The sequence below is a fragment of the Eurytemora carolleeae genome, unplaced genomic scaffold, assembly GCF_000591075.1.
Source record: "Eurytemora carolleeae unplaced genomic scaffold, Eaff_2.0 scaffold134, whole genome shotgun sequence".
Taxonomy (NCBI): Eukaryota; Metazoa; Arthropoda; class Copepoda; order Calanoida; family Temoridae; genus Eurytemora; species Eurytemora carolleeae.
In genome coordinates this window covers 315,756-338,480 of record NW_019396059.1, presented here as the reverse complement: position 1 = coordinate 338,480, position 22,725 = coordinate 315,756, and the positions used below count along the sequence as shown (strand labels likewise).

At 30.9% G+C, this 22,725-nt stretch overlaps 1 protein-coding gene across 4 annotated transcripts in view; it reads right to left on the bottom strand.

Moving 5' to 3' along the window:
- The window catches only part of LOC111708181 (uncharacterized), a 29,606-nt gene extending 12,254 nt beyond the window's left edge, over positions 1–17,352 (bottom strand). For 2 of the 4 annotated variants that reach the window (XM_023481483.1, XM_023481506.1), the window contains exons 1-16: positions 16,687–17,352; positions 15,888–15,981; positions 14,156–14,233; positions 12,846–12,895; positions 11,283–11,431; positions 10,397–10,478; positions 10,161–10,244; positions 8,843–8,910; positions 8,299–8,362; positions 7,838–7,872; positions 7,536–7,624; positions 5,082–5,177; positions 4,478–4,526; positions 4,014–4,137; positions 1,363–1,470; positions 183–231 (exon numbers count right to left, since the gene is read on the bottom strand). In XM_023481483.1, coding sequence (XP_023337251.1) covers positions 183–231; positions 1,363–1,470; positions 4,014–4,137; positions 4,478–4,526; positions 5,082–5,177; positions 7,536–7,624; positions 7,838–7,872; positions 8,299–8,362; positions 8,843–8,910; positions 10,161–10,244; positions 10,397–10,478; positions 11,283–11,431; positions 12,846–12,895; positions 14,156–14,233; positions 15,888–15,981; positions 16,687–16,822 — 1,355 coding nt within the window. In that variant the 5' untranslated portion in view covers positions 16,823–17,352. Of the gene's footprint in view, positions 1–182; positions 237–1,362; positions 1,471–4,013; positions 4,138–4,477; positions 4,527–5,081; positions 5,178–7,535; positions 7,625–7,837; positions 7,873–8,298; positions 8,363–8,842; positions 8,911–10,160; positions 10,245–10,396; positions 10,479–11,282; positions 11,432–12,845; positions 12,896–14,155; positions 14,234–15,887; positions 15,982–16,686 lie in introns of all 4 variants that reach the window. The other 2 variants (XM_023481490.1, XM_023481498.1) reach the window with 2 other exon arrangements.
- Positions 17,353–22,725: the final 5,373 nt, after the last annotated feature.

The following is a 22,725-nucleotide window of genomic DNA, read 5'->3' as shown; positions in this document are numbered from 1 at the left end:
GTCTGCCATTTTTGTGGTAAACTTTTTATTTATTAAATAAATCCAAAATTATTAGACATAAGCATTGCGGGAAACTTAACGAAATAAGGAGAACAAAACGATCTTTAATTCGTCTCATAATTATCTTTTTTTAGGGACACACTGTACATTATTCATCATTTATCATTTATATATCTCCTAACCCTGAGGATTGACAAAATGTGAGCAGTGTCCGGTTAATCATGAAATCTCCTGAGGAAAGAACTTATTCTTTTATAAAACTTTATCCTTTGATTAAAAGATGGTTCCGTCTTGCGCTAAAGTTTGATTTTAGGGGAATATTTATTTGATATGATAAGTATTAAACTTTGATTGTCTTTACTTAATATTTATTTATGCAACTGCCTTGTGTTATTACACGAGACAATATTTTTTTGCTGGGATTTCTACTTATTCTTTTTTGTTTGAAATTTGAAGTTTTTAGTTCCCTAAAGTAGTGACCTTAAACTTTAAGAGAGAAAAGAAGAAAACAAATCCTAACAAAAAGGCTCAGTTACATTTGTCAAAATACTTTTTCCATAAATACTTTTGCCATAATTACACTTGCCATAAGTAACACTTACCATAAATTACACTTGTCATAAGTTACACTTTAATGTATATTTTTTGATTAAACAATTACAATTATAATTTTTGGAACTACAATTAACAAATCTAAGGAACAGTTAATGAGCAATAAGGTTAAGATACTGCTCTATTGGAAAAGTATTGTATTGTCATTGATTCTTCACCAAGCTCTATCTTCCAGTATTAGTTTCCATGTCTAGTTCTCCCGGCAGCATTGTTAGAAACTAAAGTCGGGGATTTTCATGAGAAAATTAGGTGAATTTTTTAATAAATGGTTAGATTTATATTTTTGGGAGGGTTAGAAAATTATGGCTAAAGTAGTTATGGCAAGTGTAATTATGGCAAGTGTAATTATGGCAAGTGTAATTGTGGCAAATGTAATTATGGCAAGTGTAATTATGGCAAATGTATTTATGGCAAAAGTAGTATAGCAAATATAACTGAGCCTGGCAAAAATAACGTGTCCCGCATGATAACACAAGGGAGGAGTTGCCTAAATAGATATATTGTTTTTAAATGTGCGGGAAATCTTTATGAAAATCACAAAAATTATTTTAAAACCTGGTTTGTCGGTATAAAATATCACTTATATTTGCCTTGGAACAAATACGAAACATTTTATCCCAGGGATTGTAAAATTGAGATTAAAATTGCGGGATAACAATTCTCTCAAAATTTATTATCTAATTTGGTTGTTGCCATGCACCCCTCTATATATTCACAAGCTCTCCTTTTCATCTTGTAATAGTTTATTTCCTGTTCCTGAGTTGTTGAGTGTACAGCCCTGGAAAAGGGTTTGTACATGTACAGTACCGTTCCTCAGGTACATAAATGTATTGTACAGACCACCAGCCTTCAACTCAACTAAACATATTCTAAATAACTAGTATTAAAGCGGAATATTTTTTATTATTTTAATTAGAAATAAAGATTAAGATTTTGTAATTCATAAAAGTTATGACTGATGATAACACGTAAATCTGCCCCTTTAGTAAAAGTAAATTCAACCTATATGAAGCATAAAGTCTGACCGCGTCAACCTTGTTGCATCGGCTGGTCCTGTCCATAGAGCTAGGTACAGTACAAACTGGGACCGGAAAGGTTGACCTGGCTCGGAAATTCAAATGTACTACGGCTGCCCGTGGTTTAGGGTACATTTTCACAGTTGAAACGGTAACAAATTAGAAAGACCTCATAGATACATGATTAAGACGACTTTCATTTAACTTTTAACTGGGATTACCCGTCCTTTGAGTCCAGGCGCGCGCAACAAGACATTCAACGTTGTGGGGGGGGGGGGGCAAAGAGCAAATAGAAGAAATCTTAAATCTTTGTTTTAGGGGCAAATTTTTTGGGGGGGGGCTTTTCAGTTTGGGCAAATTTGTGTATGGGCAAATTTCTTATTTAAGGGCATTTTCAAAGTATAGGAAGGGGCTTTTTATTTAATCTAAGAGTTGGGCGCAAAACTTCTTAATTTTGATGTAATTACCTTAAAGTTGGGTGTATTTATAAAACAAATGAAAATTAATTAATTCTAAAAAGGGGGCAAATTTAAGTCTGGTGGATCAAATTAAATCACTGTGAGGGCCTATTTTTTTCTTAAAATTTTCGAGAAAATTAGTTATATTTGGAACTATATGGACCCCTGTTAAGGACTTCTGGTCCTTCTTAAGGGGGGCGTGCCCCCCCCCTTAATCAGGCAAGGGGGTCCTGGCCTCCCCCACCCTAGTTGCGTGCTTGCTTTCAAGTTCATTGATTCATTTTCAATAATATTTTATTTATCAAGCGCTGATTTCCTACATTATTCTTATTTATTATTTATTTTTTTATTTATTTATTCTTATTTATTATTCTTATTTGGATTTCCTATTTTATATCCTGTACAATTTTTAATTGATTTCGTGCTTTATTTTAAGCTTGATTTTCTATATGATTAAGTTAAATGATTTCTTGTTAATTTCCTGAATAATTTCCTACATAATTTTTAATTGATTTCTTAACCAACTTTCTTTTGGTACACTACTTTATTTCCCGAGTGATTCCTATATATTAAGGTTTCCTATAATATTTCCTATAAAACTTTTTAAATATTTGTATATGATATCATATGTTTTTTTTCTATTGATTTCCATACAATATGTAGGAGTGAATAATTGATATTGTTTGTTATTTCATCTAAATAACAAAAAATACATTTCTAAGAAGAATGTGTTTTGAATAATTTATGTTTTGGTTTTCAAACAAATATGCTACAGAGGTTAAATTTTCCAACAATCAGTTAAATGAAAAACCTTCAAAAAGTAAATATATATGTTTTTACTTGAATTGTTAAACCGTGATCCCTGTATCTGTGCAACCTGATGGTGTATACACCTTTTAAATTAAATCATACAAAATTTATGTTTAAAATTTAAAAGATGGATTAGAAAATTAGAGTTTGTGGCACGAACCAGTTGTTCCTTTAAAGGTAGTGACCGGCAATGGATGGTATAAATAAATAAAGTAAATAAAGTATTATGGAGACATTTTTGAGACCTATGAGACGTTTTTACGGTGCATATTTGTTCAGCAAGAGCGCAAACTCAATCTTTAAAATCCTCATAGAATGTTCATTTTTGAGGGATGATTTTGAGAATCGGTTTTTTAAAAATTATTCAATATCGACGACAAAAAATGTAGTACAAATTCTACAGTATAGCTAATTAGTTGTTTAGGAACAGGTTGAGAAAGTAAAATTAACTATATTCATCGAAAATAAGGAATCTTATTCAGTTTGTTTCTGTAATGTCTCATTGTTCACAAAAACTTTCTTTAGATTTCCTGGAATTTTTATTGAAAAGACGACATTCTATGAATTTGAAGAAATCTGCGAACAAATTCGTTAAAGAATAAGAAATTAAATATATTGATGAAAAAGAAAAAGAACTAATTGATTCAAACATTGATTTATTGAGAAAATTTCGATGGAGAACTATTTTTACACTTTTTGTTGTCACTATTTTATAATAAAAAAATCGATTCTTAAAACGTAACCACCCAAATAGATGATTTTGAACGTCGGCTTTGCGCTCAAACGCAGTAATTATACATCAATTAAAAATTTTAAATAAATCCTAAAAAATTCTCCAGAATACTACATTCTCAGTTCAACTACCATACAATGCCGGTCACTCCCTTCAAGTTCTTAAACAAAGGAAACTTTGAAAAACGGAGATATGCAGAGTTACCCAAAACAGATGAGTCTGTGACGACGACCTCATTGCGTGGACGTTTGTGTTGTAGTTTTAAAAAAAGATACCAAAATTTCTTTTTATCTTTTCCTTTGACTTTGACGTAATTGCTACCAATTAGATTTGTTTCTAACTAAATAATTATCAATATTTTTACTCCGTACCTGATAAACTAACCTGAGTTTAATGAACAGGAAAGATGAGTGAGACCTGAATCCATGTTCCAGTTTATAAAAACAGGACCAGTCCCTTGCTGCAGTTGAACTGGGGACCTTTCTATACTCATCCAGTCCACTCCACTCTAGGATCAGATCAGGATATTTTAAACTTATATATAGAATTATCGTATCAAGTTGAATCAATTAAGAAAAATATATGAGAAGAATTTGGAAATAAAAAAAGAGTTGATTTTATTTTGCATTACCATTTTTTATCACCTTGAATTTTATTTTACTTTATGAAATGTTATTAAATGTTTTATAAATTTTATAAATGTAATTAAATGTTTTGTAAATTTTATATAAAAAATTTAAATGCATGTCAACTTCAGTAAGTTGCACTGATAAACTAGAATTAACAATTTGGTGTAAATTTAGAATTGGTTTATTCTCGGACTCATGCTAAATGAAGATCCCTGTCACCTGACAGTGTTGATGAATACACCAGAATAAAGTAATGGAATCCTCGTATCTAACAATTTATCAATTTTGAAAAAATAGAAATATTATCGAAAATTATTAAGATAAAATAAGATATTGAGAAAAAAATTAAAATCTAGAAGCTAAAATAGAGGAAAGGGGGGTTAAAGAAGCGATTGGGCTACACCACCTCCCCCCTTCCTATCTTTACCCATTGTTTTTAATTGACCAGAGTCGAGGTCGTCATAAAGAAATGAAAAAAATGAAAAAGCACTTTCTCATAAGATGAAGAAAATAATTTTCATTTTTAACAATGATCAGAAAAAAATCGATGATTAAAGAAAATGAAGATGTTGTGCCTGTTTTCTTAAATAATTATTATTCCTAATTTCATTTTTATTTATACACATATTTTCATATACATATATATATAACACCGCTTTTTCCAATAAACAAAACACAGCTAACTTGTGACCCCAGGAAAAGTTTACTATAGGTTAAAATTTACCGAAATTAAATACAAAAATTTGATTTTCAAAAATGTTACTGAAAATAATTACTCTTCGAAATTTTTCATTGCTGATTTACTAGTCTTGATGAAATGTTCCTAATTGGTTTAAAGTATAAAACAGGAATATTATCTTCTTGAACAAGAACAGATCTTCCTCCTTCTCCCACCTTGGATCCATCCACAAATATCTCCCTGGAATTAAAGGGACTATTCAGATATTTTACAGCGAATTAAGATTATTTAGAATGAATATTGATGTGAAACGAATTAAATAGATTGAAATAATCGATTCTTGTGAAACAAACCCCCAGAAATATCTATCCTTGTGATTTTTGAAGAGCAAGTTCGCAATCTAATAGATTCTAGTACATTAGATGGCAACGTAGAATTTGTACACTTTCAGTACAGCTATATTCTGTCGTCACAAGTGTCAATTCAGTTTTTGTGTCCGACAAAATTATAAATAATAGTGATGATTTTAGAATAAAGTGCTTTTCTTACAGTAAAATCAGTGCAATTTTATGTGTTCTTTAGTTTCTGTTTTTACCCTTTTTTTTAATCTTGGAAAACATTTCAACTAATGTGAGACAATTTCGTTTTCCTTGTTATATTTGACACTTGTGACGTCGTGTATAATTGGTTCATTTCTCTGTTGCCACCTATTGTACTTTATAATCTATTTGAGCAAACGAAAAAACGCTTATGAAGAACAAATGAATCTTAACATTTTATTTTAGTTCTACTGCTATACCTAGGAAGTTACTACCTTCAATGAACACGGGTTAGGTTAATCCCCCGAGATGAGAGAATTGGTTTACCTGAAACCTTCCATTCAAAAGTTCCCATGATTTGTATTACAGTTTCAATAAATTCAAATTATTTCGCTATCAGTTGAAAGGAATTGATTCTTTGCCACAAACTTTGATTTTCTAATCCCGATGTCTTTAAACCCCAATGTGATAGATCTTTAGATATTTCAGACTATGAATTCTATTAAATCAAATAATCTAAGTTTGAAATATCAAAGGTTTACACCAATCAGGTTGTAAAGATTTTGATATTAAAAAAAGTGAGTTTGTGGCAAGATTCAAGTCCTTTGACTAAAGGTAATCAAATTAAAATAGTCTAAATTTTATTTTATTCTTTAAGACTTAATTTAGTTTCCTGAATTTTTATGTTTAAAAACCTATGGTTTAAGTGCACAATTTATAAATGTAATTGTAAATATATAATTTATGTTTTGAAGATTTTCAACTTTGATCTTTTAAAAGATATTTCTTATATTCAAGAACTTTTACCTCGTCAAACGATTTCTGCTTTGAAAAGTTATTTTTAAAATTGTTAATTAACCAGTTTTTATAATTCACGATAAAACCATTGTGCATTCCAAAGATCTATTCTACCCAGCTAGCATAAGCAGAAATTCATTAAAATCAAGAGTCTTTGAAATGAAAACAGGGGCGGATACAGGGGGGTGGTGTAGGGACATTCGCCACCCCCTGACAGATTCAGGGCCCCTCCCTGAGATTTCGAGGCAAAAAATGTTCCCAATTTTATAAATCGAATGTGTTTTTCAATTTCAAGCTTTTTTTTATTTAATGGAAATCTTGACTTTCTTTTCTTCAGTTTAATTTAAAAATCAACGACAACAAGTAAATATTATTGCTAAAGATAAATTTAGAATTAGAAATTTGTAAGAAACTAGACTTAAGTTATAATATTGTTCATATCTAGTAATGTTTCTTAATCAATACTCATTTTTTTAAATTGTAATATTTGTCCTATTATTGTTCCTGTTCCTAATACTGTGTCCGACCCACCTGAAATCCCTGTCCTAATCCAATATTTTTGTTCCTAATTCCTGAACAATCTTTTTATTGTTCCTAAATCCCTGTCCGAATCCTTTAATTTTGTTCCTAATTCCTGAACAATCTTTTAATTGTTCCTAAATTCCTGTCCTAATCATTTATTTTTGTTCCTAATTCCTGAACAATCTTTTAATTGTTCCTAAATTCCTGTCCTAATCCGTTAATTTTGTTCCTTAAAGTTAAAAATCTAGTTTTTTAGTCTTTAGTCATTAATTTTGACTCTTTTTGAGTCTTTTAAGTCAAAAAAAAAAATTTCGCCTGCGGCACGATTTTTTGTTCCTAATTATTAATTTTTTTTTTCCTAAAAAATCTTGCCCCCCTCACTTAAATCCTGTATCCGCCCCTAAATGAAAATGATGTTTTACAAAAGTTAGCAAAGATTGAGAATTCTTCCTGTAAATATTACGGGAAACATAATTCCACAAAAACTATAAAACTAAAAAAACTACAGAAATGGAGTTCAGTCGACCACAAATTAAAATTTTCCAATCACTGTGTCTGATGGCATAAACCATTCAAAATATTTCAAAATGAGATGATTTGATCTAACCTAGAATTCGGAATTTGAAATATCAAAAGTCTACGAAATGTTATTGCAAATATATTGCGATATTTGTGGCAAAGACTTGTGTTTGTCTTCAAGTCGTTTTAAACATTTCTAATAGTTAGTTAGATCGATTACCTAAATTCATTAGAGGAACCTTTATCATTTTCGGAACTTATCAAAAATGTTGCATTTTCTCCTGGTTTCAGCTGAGCTTCAAATGTTGCCTAAAATTAATAATCTTTTTATTTGAATATAGTCATGGTACTTATTTTCAAACACAAAATACAAAAAAATAATGTATGATGGTTCAGCTTAAATAAAACACAAAAGAAAATGTATTATGAGCCAATTGAAAATATAATATAATTTTGTTTGATCGTTTTTGTTGATAATTTTGAAAAATTTATGATTTAGCATTCTTAATTAAAATTTTTCACCTGCTTGGTTAAATATTTCTGTCCGCGAAACAAAACTAAAAAATTTAAAAATAAAGTAAAAAATATTTTAATAAATTTTGTGCATAACAGCATGGAAATGAAAATTATGAAATTTGTAATACTCTTGGTAAAACTGACAACGAGAGAAAAATATGGTCCACAGTATTTTTCTGAACTTAGTTCAAACCTTAATGTAGGGGAAATATTCATAAAAAATAAAAAGCGACACATGGAAATTTTTCTGGTATTAATTATACATAAAATATCGTTTTCTAAACCTACTGATAATGAAATGATGCAGATATATATATATATTTTAATTGAATAATTATATGGCGCTCTTTTAAACCTTTCCCCGCATTTTTCATTGCTATTCATTTATTTTTACAATTACGAGATATAGGTATACTCAAGGTGTTATAATAGTATAAAACCCAATGTAAAATTGTCAAGATGTCCACCTGAATATGTAAAATTTTCTCCATTTTGAAACCTTTCTTCAAGTTTCCTCCAGTAAAGAGTAACCTAGAAGTTAAAAAAAAAGTTTAGATGCGGTTTCCGTTGAAACCTTCAGTTAAAAAAGAAAATCCATCTTAAACCTTCTTCAACAAATTATTTATATCCTAAGGATCACTGAGAGCTTAGTGATAACAGCTCCAAGCTATTAAAGCTCTCATGCTGCAGTAGTTTTAAATATATTTAATATATATTTACTAATGTTTTGTTAGTAACTTTTAGGATTTATTGTTACTGCAGAAATATATATAATTTGAATTGATTTCATTAGATTGATTTCATTTTCATTTTCCTATTGCCTTTTAAGGTGAATAATTCTTTTAGGAGTTGTGAACTTTTGAATGGACGGAATAACATTCTTGATCCTTGATATTAAGTTATTCGCCCATCTTACGTTTTTCTAGTTTTTGGTAATAATTGATTTTTTATTTTTACAAAGAAATACTTACAGTTATTGTATTTTCACAATTTTTCAAAATAAAAACTTACAATTGTTATGTTTTCAGAGGCCTCTCGGGTCAGGTAGGCATTCCTGGATACATCGGGAACATCAGGGACTAGACAGATAAATATGTAGAGCTCATTTATACTTTACCTAAAGTTTATTTCTATTCGTTCAGTTAAGGATTGAGTTTTTGCCACAAACCTAAATGTTCTAATCCCTAAAACAGTTGGTGAATAGTTTAAAATGTCTTCTTCCATAATTTGATAAGTTGTTTGACTAATAACATTTTTCATATGACAGTTATACTATAGTAAAATTGATTTCACAGTAAGATATATACATTTTTTAAAGAAATTAACTGCAATGAAGTATATGTGGAAGAAGACGTTCAAAACTATTCACCAACTGTCATGTTTTGTGGGACACACTGTATTTGCAACCTAATGATCGGTTAGAATTCATAGTTTGAAATATCAAAGGTCTGCGACATTGTGTTGAATAGTTATGGGATTAGAAATTTAGAGTTTGTGGCAAAAACTCAACATTTACGTTTGATTATTTTAGATAATTCCATATAAAGAAAGGACTTTAGCCTTCAATTCCAAAAATACCTTTGGTTTTTGTTTTGGTCAAGTCAGGCATAAAGTAAACAAAGTATTCAAATGTTGTTTTTCATTTACGCTTTTTTCCAGTACAGGGTGTCGTACCGTTTGCACTAATGATTGATCGGACTGGACTAACGTACATTCTCACTAACGTTCATTCTGAATAACGTTTTATTTGAGGGTTAGGTTAGGTTAAGACAATTTCTGGGCCGAGATCTGCGGCTAGGACAGGCTAGGGGGCCGAGCGCCGCGGCTAGGACAGGCTAGGGGGCCGGGCGCTGCGGCCACAAGTGTTACTGATCAGCTGACTTTAGTGCAAAAGTACGTTAGTTCAATCGGACATTAGTGCAAACGATAAAGCATCCAATACAGAACAGTAGTTAGGCGACTTGAAGGTCGTCTTTGATCTTTTAGAAATTTTGCGGCATTTATTCATTCGTAAAACTAATTTTAGAAGTAAAATTCTAGAGTTAATAATCTCAAAAATTACCCCAAAATGTGCATTTTTTTTGTACTTTCAATATCTTCAAAGGCACGAAGAATTTTGTTCTAATTTCGACAATTTTGGTTTTATTAGATAGATTGTAATCAGAACGAAACTCATGGCACATTGAAGTGTTTAATATTGACGAATGAATGATGCAAATAATTTTAAAGATCTGAGATCTACCTCCAAGTCGTTTTTCTACTGCCATGTTTCGTGGAACACTTTGAATATAAAAACTTCACCAGCTAGAAATACATGAACTAGACTGACCTGAGGATGCAGTTGAAACTGTAAAGTTTAACCAGGGAGACCAAAACCGTTCTCCAGTAGCAAGACAAGGTTTACTCCGTATGCCTACAATATTACCAGAGCTGTCGGAGAAATACATTTTTTTTGATTTAGTTTTGAAAGAATTAAACTTTTTAGACATTTTTACGTGTTGCTCTTTTGGAAAAAAGTATATTAAATAAATAAAAAAAATCATAGATATTTTCTAGATAGTTTACCTATAGTATATTCAGTATACGGAGTAAGATCTGGAACTATGAGAGTATCTGAGAAGGCTGTCTGATTACTCAAAATATTCAACTGAAAATAATCCAACATATCAATAATTCGAATCCAGTTACATAGTGTATTCATTTTTTTTTCTCCGGTCCCTCAAAAGTGTACTGTGTGTCTGGCCAAATTTTGAAAATGCACCCTGAAAAATTAATATAGGAAGAACTGATAATAAACATAGAAAAGTGGGGAAAATCGTCCTGAATTTCTAGATAAATTGGTAAAGGTCCTGCTTCAAAGTCAAGCGAGCCTTAATTTTGGAACCTGTTTTTAACCATTAAATGAAGATTTTTCATATTTGCTATATTTTACATTTTTTGTTGGACTATAGATATTATAAATACTAAAGTGCTAGACTTTTAGAGCGCTTCGTACTCATTTTCTAAAAACAATTTTAGCTTTTAACCTTGGCTCTAACAGGGGTAATTTTTTATCAATCTTAAATTTTGGAGGATTTGTTTGTTAAAAAAAGACGCATTTTAAAAAATAACAAATGTCCGGGAAACATTTTAAGTTCGGTTCAGCTGTTTAATGGATACAAACAGACACGCAATATAGATTTACGCTTATTTTGACGCATTTTGAGTTAGAGATGAAAATAGATGCCGAAACAGAATGTATTTACTTCGTTGTAATTAGTTTTACGTGCTTAGAGACGACTTTTTGTAAGTTATACAGCTTTATTTAACACTTTCATTCTTTACCTAATCAATATACCGATTTTTGAGAATTTTGGACAAATTTCGACATTCAATCTTCAGATTGAAATATCTAGGGAGTTTCAATTTTTTCATAAAAGTCTCATATTTTGTGGCTAACCTTGTATTTTACCTGTACATGAGCACGTTTGCTGTGTACATGAATATTATAAAGAAGACAGATTGGTTTAAAGCATAAAATCTGTTTACTCCGTCCCACTACTAGGTTCAGAACTCTCTCTCCTGTATCCTTTTCCTCCAATACCATTTGTCCAGGTCGTACTAGAAATACAAGATTCATACAGTTTTAAAGTAAGAAACGGTAAGTTTCTGTAAGGTTGGAACATTTTAGTTTCGGAAAGTTTTTAATTCATGGCAAATATAAAAATCCGGCGCCATGGCACTTGACAACCGCTCAACAACCTGCGTGCTAATTAAATCTTGATCAAATAAAATAATGATTTAAGTCATAAACTTTTTCATAGCGTAGCTTTATTTTTATAAATGAAATTTTACCAGGGGAGAAATGACTGAAGGGATGAGATTAAGGCATTGATCCCACAGTGGATATTGTAATCATGCGATAGAAATGAGTATCTATTACAAATGTTCCCGTCACTGCACTGCAACGTGAATATGCTGATTTTATTATTTTAATATGTTTTAACTAATCAAATAATTTATGTATAAGCAAATATTTAATGTTTAGAAAACTATGGTTTTCACTGGAATTCTTTTTAAGTAAACCCCTTTCTGCATTAAAGGAAGCTAAAAAACGACGTTACTATCCACATTATTGAACTGATTAAGGTTTAAATGAATAGTATAGCGTCTTATCTGGATTGATGGAGATTGAGTATTATAGAGATATAGTTGTATCTGAGGGATACATATTGAAGAATACAATAGCATCTTATCTGGATTGATAAAGATTGAGTATTATTGATCGGTCAAGCGAATTAGAGAGCGAGTTGTATCTGTGTGATACATTTTGAGATTACACCTGTATTGTTACAGACTTAAGAGAACTTGTTGGAGTAAGGCATTTGCTACACCTTTACATGAAGGATAAAATTGTAGAAATAAGAGTGTTTAAAGATAGATAACGATAATCTACTAAACTCGAAAACTTTTTTGATTAACCCTTTCATTGTCTAATACATCGTTTTATTTTTTTTTGGTTTCACTGAGTCCAACGTCAAAATGGCTTTTCCGACAGAGCCCCCATTTTAGTGGGGGGGGGGGGGTAACACGACTGATTAGTAATTAAAGGGAGTGTATAGTCGTATATCAAGTGAGTTCCCATTTAAAGAGGGACAACTCGGATACATAACAGTGGTAATAAACGGACTCTATAAACCTTTATCTGAGCAAATATTTGAATATTTGAATGTCATCCATCCTTTTCTATCTTAAAACCGATTATATTCAATTTCGGCTGAGAGAGTAAAGTAAAATAATCAAATTTCAACAAAGAACAATATTATCTTTCTCAATTTTGGTCTGTAGATGAAAGGGTATCGTTGTGAATCAGTCATGTTCTTCTTTAAATGAAATTGCAATGACAGTAAAGCAGTTAATCAATATTTCTAGGTTGGGGCACGAAGTGTCCAGGATGAATAAATATTTACCTAAACTGAATCTATCAATATTTCTAGGTTGGGGCACGAAGTGCCCAGAATGAATAAATATTTACCTAAACTAAATCCATCAATATATCCATAATAATCAGAACACTGCTCCTCACTATGTCACAACATGCAATTATAAACACAAGAGCAATCAAGATTTTAACATATTCCATGTCAACTTAAAGGTTAGCACTTTAGAATTATGGAGAAAAAACAACGATGAATAAATGTTTTGAATTTTGATCAAATTACAACCACTAAATATTTTACCCCCAAAAATCTCACCAACCAATAATAACTTAAATAAAACCATTTTTTGCCAAAAATATAATCTTTTTCGACTATAATATAATTATTTTATGAACAGAATTAAATACTTTTCAATAAAAACAAAACCACACTTTTACCAAATAATAAAACCCAAATATTTACGTATTTTTTACCTTGAATATAAACTGTTTTGCCAAAAATATAATCAATTTTTTAAAGAAAGTAACCCTCACAGCTTTAGTGATTAATGGATTGAATTTTTGGTCAACTTGTTTAATATTCTCTTTCTTGTAAAAAAAGGAAAATAATCGAATAGATATCAAATTTTTAAAGGTTTCTATTAAGAATCAAAAAGCCATATCATAAATTATGGAGAGTTCCTTGAAATTAAGTCGAAAAAAATAATTTTGATAAAAAGGGAATACATTTTTAGTTTAAACAAGTTTATATTTCTAGTTAAAGAAAAGGGTCTTATTTTTAGTCAACAATTTTTATATTCTTAAAAAGATCTAAAAAAATTCTTCTATTTTTGGTCGAAAATTATTTTTTTTGGTTAAAAATGATTAAAATTGTGGTCGAAAATGGATATTTTTTTGATCTGTTATATTTTTTGGGCCGTTATATTTTTGGTCGATAAATTGGAAAAATAGTTTAATACATTTGAAAAGCAATTTCATTTATTTGGACAGTAATTTCATTAATTTCAAAATTAATATGATGATCTCAACCAACTAGCTCTGAATATTCTGACATGGAATTCTAAAATATATTTTTTTGCAGGCCTATTGTAAAAAAACATTGATCAAGAAAGAAAAGTTCTAAATTACCATAAACCAATATATAAGAATAAAAGTTTGGTTCGGTGGATGTGTATTCTACAGCACTGCAAACTGGACAGAATGAGACGGTCAAATATTTGCGATATTTCTAAAGCTGGGATCTCATAGATCGTGTCAAGTAGGAGAAAAACATCCGGTAAAATATTAGAAATTCGAAATATTTTTTTCTTCTCAACAGCTCTTCAATAAGAGAAGTTTGGATTAAAAACATTTATAATTTCAATCTAAACCATGTAATTTACTTTAGTTTAGCGTGACATGTCTTCCTGATTCTAAAACTGAGTTCTGGTTCACAATGGAAGAAACTATCATATTTCTGTGTTCTATAAACGCCATCTTGTAACCTAGATTTAGAATAAATGGGATGAATATGAAATAGTTTAAGTAATATTATATCCTGCACAGTATACAAACTATGAACATATATCATGTATAGATCTGTTAAAACACTTTTGAGACTACTGAAGATCGTCGTGAGACGTTAAACATTCTTAGTACAATTAATTTTTAGTTTAATGTTAGGTTAAAAACTGTAATATATTTATAAATGTTGTACATCAAAGAAACAGCCATGTTTTCTTCAGACGGAAGTGTTCGAAAATTGAACAATTTGAAACATATCGGCGAATTTTATCAGTTTTATAAAATGATTAATTGTAGGCGGCATTTATAGATGTAATCTGTGAACTCACGTTTTATTTCAAGCATACACTCGACTTTTCTATTATATTCCAGAGCCAAAAACTCAAGACAGGGTATCGTTATGAAAACCAGTTTTAAAACCCAGGTGTTATGAATGGGGTTAGGCAGCTTTGTGGATATCAATATTTTTGTTGTGAAATTTTTTTTTATTTGGTTTATTCATATTCTCCATTTTTTTCGAATCAAAATCTACAAAAAGTTAAGACCCCAAAAAGGGAACTCGAGAGTTTCGTTTAACGATACTCTTTTAAATTTGGGGCTCAGAGCAAAGAAGGTATGTCACGAATTATTTTTTTTAATCCTGGAAACCTCTATAAATACAAACATGTATAACAAATATGTTAAAAGCAAAATGAAAAAAGAAAAAAGATTTTACATTACGTTACTTCCTCATACTAAAATTATAAAATTATAAATAAAATAAAAATATTTTCGCGCCAATCTGTTTTTTTATTTGACTTTTTATGAAGATAAATTTGGAGTTCTCCATAATCCTTGACCTGCCAAACGTTTCAAGGACACCGCTGTAAATCTGGCATAGCCTTCTTTCAATGGAAGGTCATTTGAAATTACACATACAGTCACTTTAAGGAAAAAACTTCTAAAACCATTATAGATATTTTAAAAAGAATTCCGCCGCTCGGCTCGTTTACAAGGCAGCGGCCAATCTGTGTTACTCGCGAATGCCGCAATGAATTATAAGACAGAGAGAGAGCCTGTTCTAGCCAAGGTGTTCAGACCCCTAGCCTGTTTTAGCCGCGGCGCTCGGCCCACTAGCCTGTCCTAGCCGCAGCGCCCGGCCCAGAAAGTGTCTTAACCTAAACTAACCCTAAAATATATACTAATCTCTCTCTTCTTTTAATTCATTGCTGCATTCACAAGTAACAGAGTTTGGCCGCTACCCGTTTACAAAGAGTTCGGAAAACATACAGGGTTAGCCACAAAGGATGAGACTGCAATATGGAATTTATTCATTTTTTTTATTTCTGGCCCTCTGGAGTTGCACAGTTGTTTCCATCATTTATACCCTTATTGAAGAACATTAGTCCGAGTTTCAGGTCGTCATTTAAGTCTTCTCCTTTGTGGGTATCCCTGTACTTCATGTTTATCTACAATGAGACCTATAAAACTGTAATATAGGAAGACGACTGTTGGACTCAAGGTATGATTTTAAACATTCCAATGGTCAGACAAATTTCACTCAATATGTTGATTTCCGAGCAGAGCTAATATTGCTTAAATGTCGTCTTTCTACAATTTTTTTGGTTCTACTGTATCTGTATAAAGTTAACCTACTCCATGTTTATATGGTTTATAAAGAGCTGGGAAGGATGAGTAGAGTTAAAGACACACTCCAGGTACTCCCAGTTATCGGAAAAACAAGAAAAATCTAGAAAATTAATTTTAACAAGATTTGAAACATTTGGTGTTAATTTGATCAAGCAGAAAAGCTCAAAAATGTCGTCGTGGCAAAAGTTCTGAAACTTTTTTAAAGTGATAACTTCTGCATGGTGCGAGTAATCAGTTACTTTGATTGAGTAATTAAGTTCGAAAATCTAATTTTGATAACTTGTGTTCTTTGTGCTGTTGTAGAACATTAATAAGTAAAATATGGATTCATTTTGATGAATATTGCAAATTAATAACACTATTATTTTGGTTCTATAGTTTTTGGACCAGTAAGATTTTATATTATCCCAAGCTAAACCTTCTCGATAAAATGAAAAAAAAATTAAGTCTTTGCCACTAACTCTGATTTTCTAATCCCTATATCTTTGTAGTTTACACGACCAGTGTCCGAATTTAATGAATTTGAGCCACGGCTTAAATCTGCCAAAAACCGGTTTCAATTGAGCGCCGGCTTAAATCTTGAAAAATTGAATAGAATTTTAAGTGGAACCAACCATATTTGAGTCGCGGCTTAAATTTAAGCCGCGGCTAAAATTCTTTAAATTCGGCCTCAGGTCGCAAAGATATGGGATCAGAAAATTTGAGTTTGAGGTAAATACTGAATTCCAAAGCAATTCAAAAGCTTTATGGCACTGGGAACCAAACTATAGTTGTTACATACATACATTATATTGAACAAACCAACCTTTATCTCCGCACTGAGCAATATCTGATCCTGTCCCAGGGATCATTAAACTCAGAATAAAGAAAAAAATCACAGTTTTGGAACAAATTTTGTTTAAGACTGAAGATTGATAAATATCATTGATACAGATTTCCATCTTCAAGGAAAATGAAGGGGAGTAAGGATGTGTCTGTAGCTAGCTTTAGCTTTAGCTGTAGCTTTAGCCAGCTTTCTTTAAATATGTAAATCTTTTGTTTTTAATAAATCACTTCAGTAGCACTTATATTTGTAATAGATGATTTGTTGGTTTTTGCAAGATAGACGTATTATTCAAATGAAGGCTTTATCTTTCAGATTTTAAACAATTTAATTTAACTAATATGTGCAGATTCATCTTGCACATTTTTAAAATTCACTTCAAAATTGTCTAATATTTCTAATCATAAATCACAGGTTTAACATTTTTATATTAATCAGCATATTCAATTAGTCACAGAAAAATGGATAAGTTTAGCACCAGGGCGGAGATAGATACACTAGGGCGGAGATGGATACACCAGGCCGGAGATAGATACACCAGGGCGGAGATAGATACGCCAGGGCGGAGATAGATACGCCAGGACGAATTTATTTTGTTTTTGTTTCTCCGGGCAGGACGGAGCACACTGGAGAACAGTATACAGAGAAGGAGAGATAAGGAATATTAATCCATAGATATTTATTTAGAACAATAAGAATAAATTCATGAATTTCTTGTCTAAAAACTTCATGATTTTAACAAATTTATCGTTTAAAGGGACTGTACGCGTAATCTTAAGTAACCCTTCATGCAGAGAGGTCAAGGCCAGATTTACAACGGTAACCTGAAAACCTTAATCGGATAAAAAATGTGAAATAATGTCGTTTTTCAGATTCAAAAGTGTTTAATTCATTATCTCTATTGTTTCTTTTATTCAAGAAATGTGCAAGTTACTTTTGCAGAGAAATCACAACTGAAAATTAACAGTCTAAATAAACAAAAACATTGATATCTAATTCATACTTGATCAAACAAAGGTTTCAAGGGTACCGTTGTAAATCTGTCATTGTCATCTTTGCATGGATTGTCACTTTAAATTACTCTTAGCAGTCAAAACATAAACAAACAAAATGTAAACATAGCAGACGAAACTCTTACAGATTACAGCTTTCTCAGTAGGTATCACTATACTAAATCAAAGAATTATTCATAAAGACGATATCGAATTCGTCACTGAATTCCCATGTTTTTTGGGACACCCTGTATTAGAGTTTGTATGATAATAAATATCCAAAATCTACGTGTTCATATAAGTCGTAATTCAAAATTGTTAAAAAATATATAAGTCTGCATTGTTTTTATATAAACTGAGAAATTGTATTCTCTTGTTCTGACTATTAGAAATTTATAATTTAGAAAGCGGAAGATTTAAAATATTGGTCTTGAAACAAAAAGTTATTGGAATTTAAGGAAAACTTAAATTCTTGTATCTCTAGAGTTTCTGGAATTATTCCCTATAGTTAGTTACACTTCTAATTTTGTTAGAAGGTAAAACATTTTATAGCTTAAAGGGACTGGACGCGGAATTTTATAGTTTAAAGGGACTGGACGCGAAATTTTATAGTTTAGAGGGACTGGATGCGTAATTTTATAGTTTAAAGGGACTGGACGCGAAAAATTATAGTTTAAAGGGACTGGACGCGGAACTTCGTAGTTTAAAGGGACTGGACGCGGAATTTTATAGTTTAAAGGGACTGGACGCGGAATTTTATAGTTTAATGGGACTGCACGCGAAATTTTATAGTTTAGAGGGACTGGATGCGTAATTTTATAGTTTAAAGGGACTGGACGCGGAATTTTATAGTTTAAAAGGACTGGACGCGAAATTTTATAGTTTAGAGGGACTGGATGCGTAATTTTATAGTTTAAAGGGACTGGACGCGGAATTTTATAGTTTAAAGGAACTGGATGCGGAACTTCATAGTTTAAAAGGACTGGACGCGGAATTTTATAGTTTAAAGGGACTGGACGCGGAATTTTATAGTTTAAAGGAACTGGATGCGGAACTTCATAGTTTAAAAGGACTGGACGCGGAATTTTATAGTTTAAAGGGACTGGACGCGGAATTTTATAGTTTAAAGGAACTGGATGCGGAATTTTATAGTTTTAAGGGACTGGACGCGGAATTTTATAGTTTAAAGGGACGGGACACGGAATTTTATAGTTTAAAGGGACTGGACGAGTTATTTCAAGGAACCCTACATGCAAAGATGAAAATGCCCGATTCCCAATAGTACCCTTGAATCCTTTATCTGATTAATATTGTGGAAGATGTTGCAATATTAATAAATTACAAAATTCATAAAATTTCAATACATTATTTAAGAGGCATAAAGGATATTTCGTTTTAATGGGTAACAGATATCAAGGTCGAAGTGCTGTAGCTAGGATCTATATATCCCCTTGGAAAAATAATGTTTGGAGATTTTGTCATTTGGTAATACATCATAACATCGATTCCTTCCTACTTTCTCCAAAGTAAACGTTTCATGATGTAATACATAGGTATGTGTAAATATAGAAAACAGTTCATGACGTCACTTCCTGGAATCTTTGAATTTATTCAGTTTTCTATCATTGATTCATTTCTCAAATACAGATTTTAACGGATCCTATAGTTCCAGCAGATTCTACAGTTCCAGCAGATCCAACAGTTCCTTCAGATCCAACAGTTCCTACAGATCCTACAGTTCCAGCAGATCCTACAGTACCAGCAGATCCAACAGTTCCTTCAGATCCTACAGTTCCAGCAGATCCTACAGTTCCAGCAGATCCAACAGTTCCTTCAGATCCCACAGTTTCTAAAGATCCTACAGTTCCAGCAGATCCTACAGGGCCAGCAGATCCAACAGTTCTTTCAGACTCCACATATCCATCAATTCATGGAAATCCTTCAGATTTAACAGATCCTTTAAATCCTTCAGATTAAACATATCCTTCAGTTCCTTTAGATCTTGAATATTAGGCCTACTTTTAAAGGTTAAAACAGCATTTTAGAGAAATGTTTCTTCGAAGACGCCGACGGTCCTTTCATGGACATTGTAACAGGTACCTGCTAAAAACACGTTTCAGTAAATTAAACGACGTATAGTAGGCGAAAAATGCATCAGCAAACTTTTCCGTGATAAATATATGATACATTTTATAATACTAGTTGAAGTGCCCGGTGTTGCCGGTGAAATTTTTTTTAAATTCCTGTTTTTTGAACAAAAAAGTTCGAGCTCCCTCAAAAAATGTCAGCCCATTCGTTCCAGCTGTTTGGCCGGCTATAGAGAACATGTATACGAATGTCTTGTTTTATTATATAGATTTGAATAATTCGTAAAGTAATTCCCTGAATTATAGTAAGATGTTTTAAAGTGTGATTAAACATTTATATATATGTATATATATATGATCTTGTAGACTTTAACCAAGCTATATTTATGTATAAATATACACATAAACTTCTTCCTGCATCTTTTGAAAACATTTTTAAAAAGCTTGGAAACTTTGAAAGATCTCTATCAACTTTAACTTTTAACTTGACATTCTCAAAATGCGCTCATAACAGTTTTTACCATCAAGCTCTCTTCTTAAGATGTGGAATAACCTGCCTCTTGACTTAAAAAGAAGCAACTCTCTAAGTGTATTTAAAAATAGACTACTAAATTCTCTTTTTGAAAATTACATTACAATGTGTTATAAACCGAATTGCTATTAAAGTAAAACTAATTAGATATGTTTTAATATGCTTTGATATTTGTTGTGTACATGTCAGAAAATTACTTTAAACTCTAGTTATTCTAATAAATGTATAAACTATTTTGCATAAGATAATATCGCACTCTGATCTCTAATAGTTCTCCTTAAATCTATTAAATTGAAATGTGTTGTTATCAATATTAAAATTAGGTGGAAAAAATAATCAAAACAGCCAAGAGCTATTTTCCACCTAATTGCTTTATACTTGTACTGTTAATATAATCATCATATATATATCATATATCATCATCATATTATGGCAAAAAACTTTATCTTATCTTATCTTATCTTATATATATATATATATATATGTCCTAGATATTTATATATTCACTGTTTCAACCAACATTAAACTCAAGAATTGAATTCCCTCCTGGCATACAGTTCTAAAGTGCGAGTCCATATTTTAAAAATGATAAAACAAAATTTAAATTTTCAAAAGCATTTATTTAAATTGTAGCCACGTTTTTTGAATAAAATTCGTATTCTTTTGAAACAAAAAAATAAATTGACTGTTTTCAATGAATCAATAATGGAGCAATTAAGCTTAGTTATTTCTTTCGTTGATAAAAAATATTAATATAAATATTATCTTGATAACAACTAGATGTTTAATCTTTTTAACAGTTCATGCAATGTTTTTAAAATCTGATCTATGTTAAACTGGTTTTATCTCAGATTAATTTCTTAATCTGAATTTCATGCACAATTGGGATATTTAAATTTTTCAGGGATAAAAAGCAGATTTATTATTTTTTAAAGTTTGTCTAGCTTATCAATCTTCCTAATAATATTCTTGTATCAAGAAATATTGGAGGTTTGCTCAACAAGTTCTTTTTCATATTATGTTCGAATTTTTAAATTTTAAAGAAGTATTATTAAAGTATTAACAATGGGGAAATAAGGCGTAAGCGGGCTAAGTATATATATATATTTATTTCAGCTAATAATATAAAGGAATTGAGTCTTTGCCACAAACTCAAATTTTCTTATGCCAATATCTTTGCAACCTGAAAATGTAAACCTTTGATATTTCAAACTTAGATCATTTGATCTAACCAAATCCATAGTTTGAAATATCTCAGGTCTACGACATTTGGTTGTTAAGATATAGCGATTAGAAAATCAGAGTTTGTTGCAAAGACTCCTTTATTACAAAACTGTTTTTTAACATTTTAAAATTTTTTTATTTTAGTTTTAAACAATATGTATAAATTAAATCGATGAATGTCAAAAGAATTAACGTGCACGTCTACACACACCCTGTCACAGTTCTAATTTTCCAATCTTGTTTTCCAATTTTTTTTTCTGTGCTTCAATTTTCCTTCTTGTTCTTGGTAAAATTTTGAAAGAGAAGCTTTTATTATTATTAAAAACTGTAAAAGCAAAGAATCATATGTTATTTTAAATACAAAAATTCCAGAATTTTGTAATAAAGGGACTGCAAACGTAATTTCACTTGAACTTCCATTATATATTGGCATTTTTGATTCACAACGGTAGCCTTAAAAGAAAATTTTGAATAAGTATGAATTATATATCCCAAGTTTATAATCATAGAGTAATAAAACGAAGAGGTGAAGCTCAGCTCAGATGTACACAACCGACCTGTCTATTAATTAATTAATAGACAGGTCGGTTGTGTACATCACGATATGTTTACGTATCTAACGCTGTATAGAGCGATCGTATTTCTAAGGAGTGGTTTAATGTAGATATTTGAATATTAGTATTGATAATTAGATAGATTAGGTCGAAAAAATGTAAAAAATAATTTTTTGTTTGAAACAAATATCAAAGTGTGACACACGTTTCTACACCCATTTTTCAAGGGCTTTTCAAAACTATAGTTTTCAGATCTGTAGCTTTAGTCATAAAAAAGTTATGGACTATTAAGATTTTTTTACATACTCTGGTTTTTTATCGCCCTGCACCCACCCTTATGCATAAAAAAATTACCAAAAAATCCTATAAATTTTTATTTATGAAAAGTCAAAAAACTAGAGGGGGGAGCCAAATGCCCCCCCCCCCCTGTTTAAGGTTAGGAGCTCCAGGTCGTCATCGTTGTTTCATCTTTCATACACTATCATGCTTATGATAAAGAGTTGAAGAGAAGAAACAATAAAAAATGTTTGAAATAAGAATGTTTTCAGTTAAATTCATGCCCTATAAACTTAATATTTTTGACAGAACTTTTAGCTAAGAAATTGAAAACCTACAATTTTGAAAATTCTCAA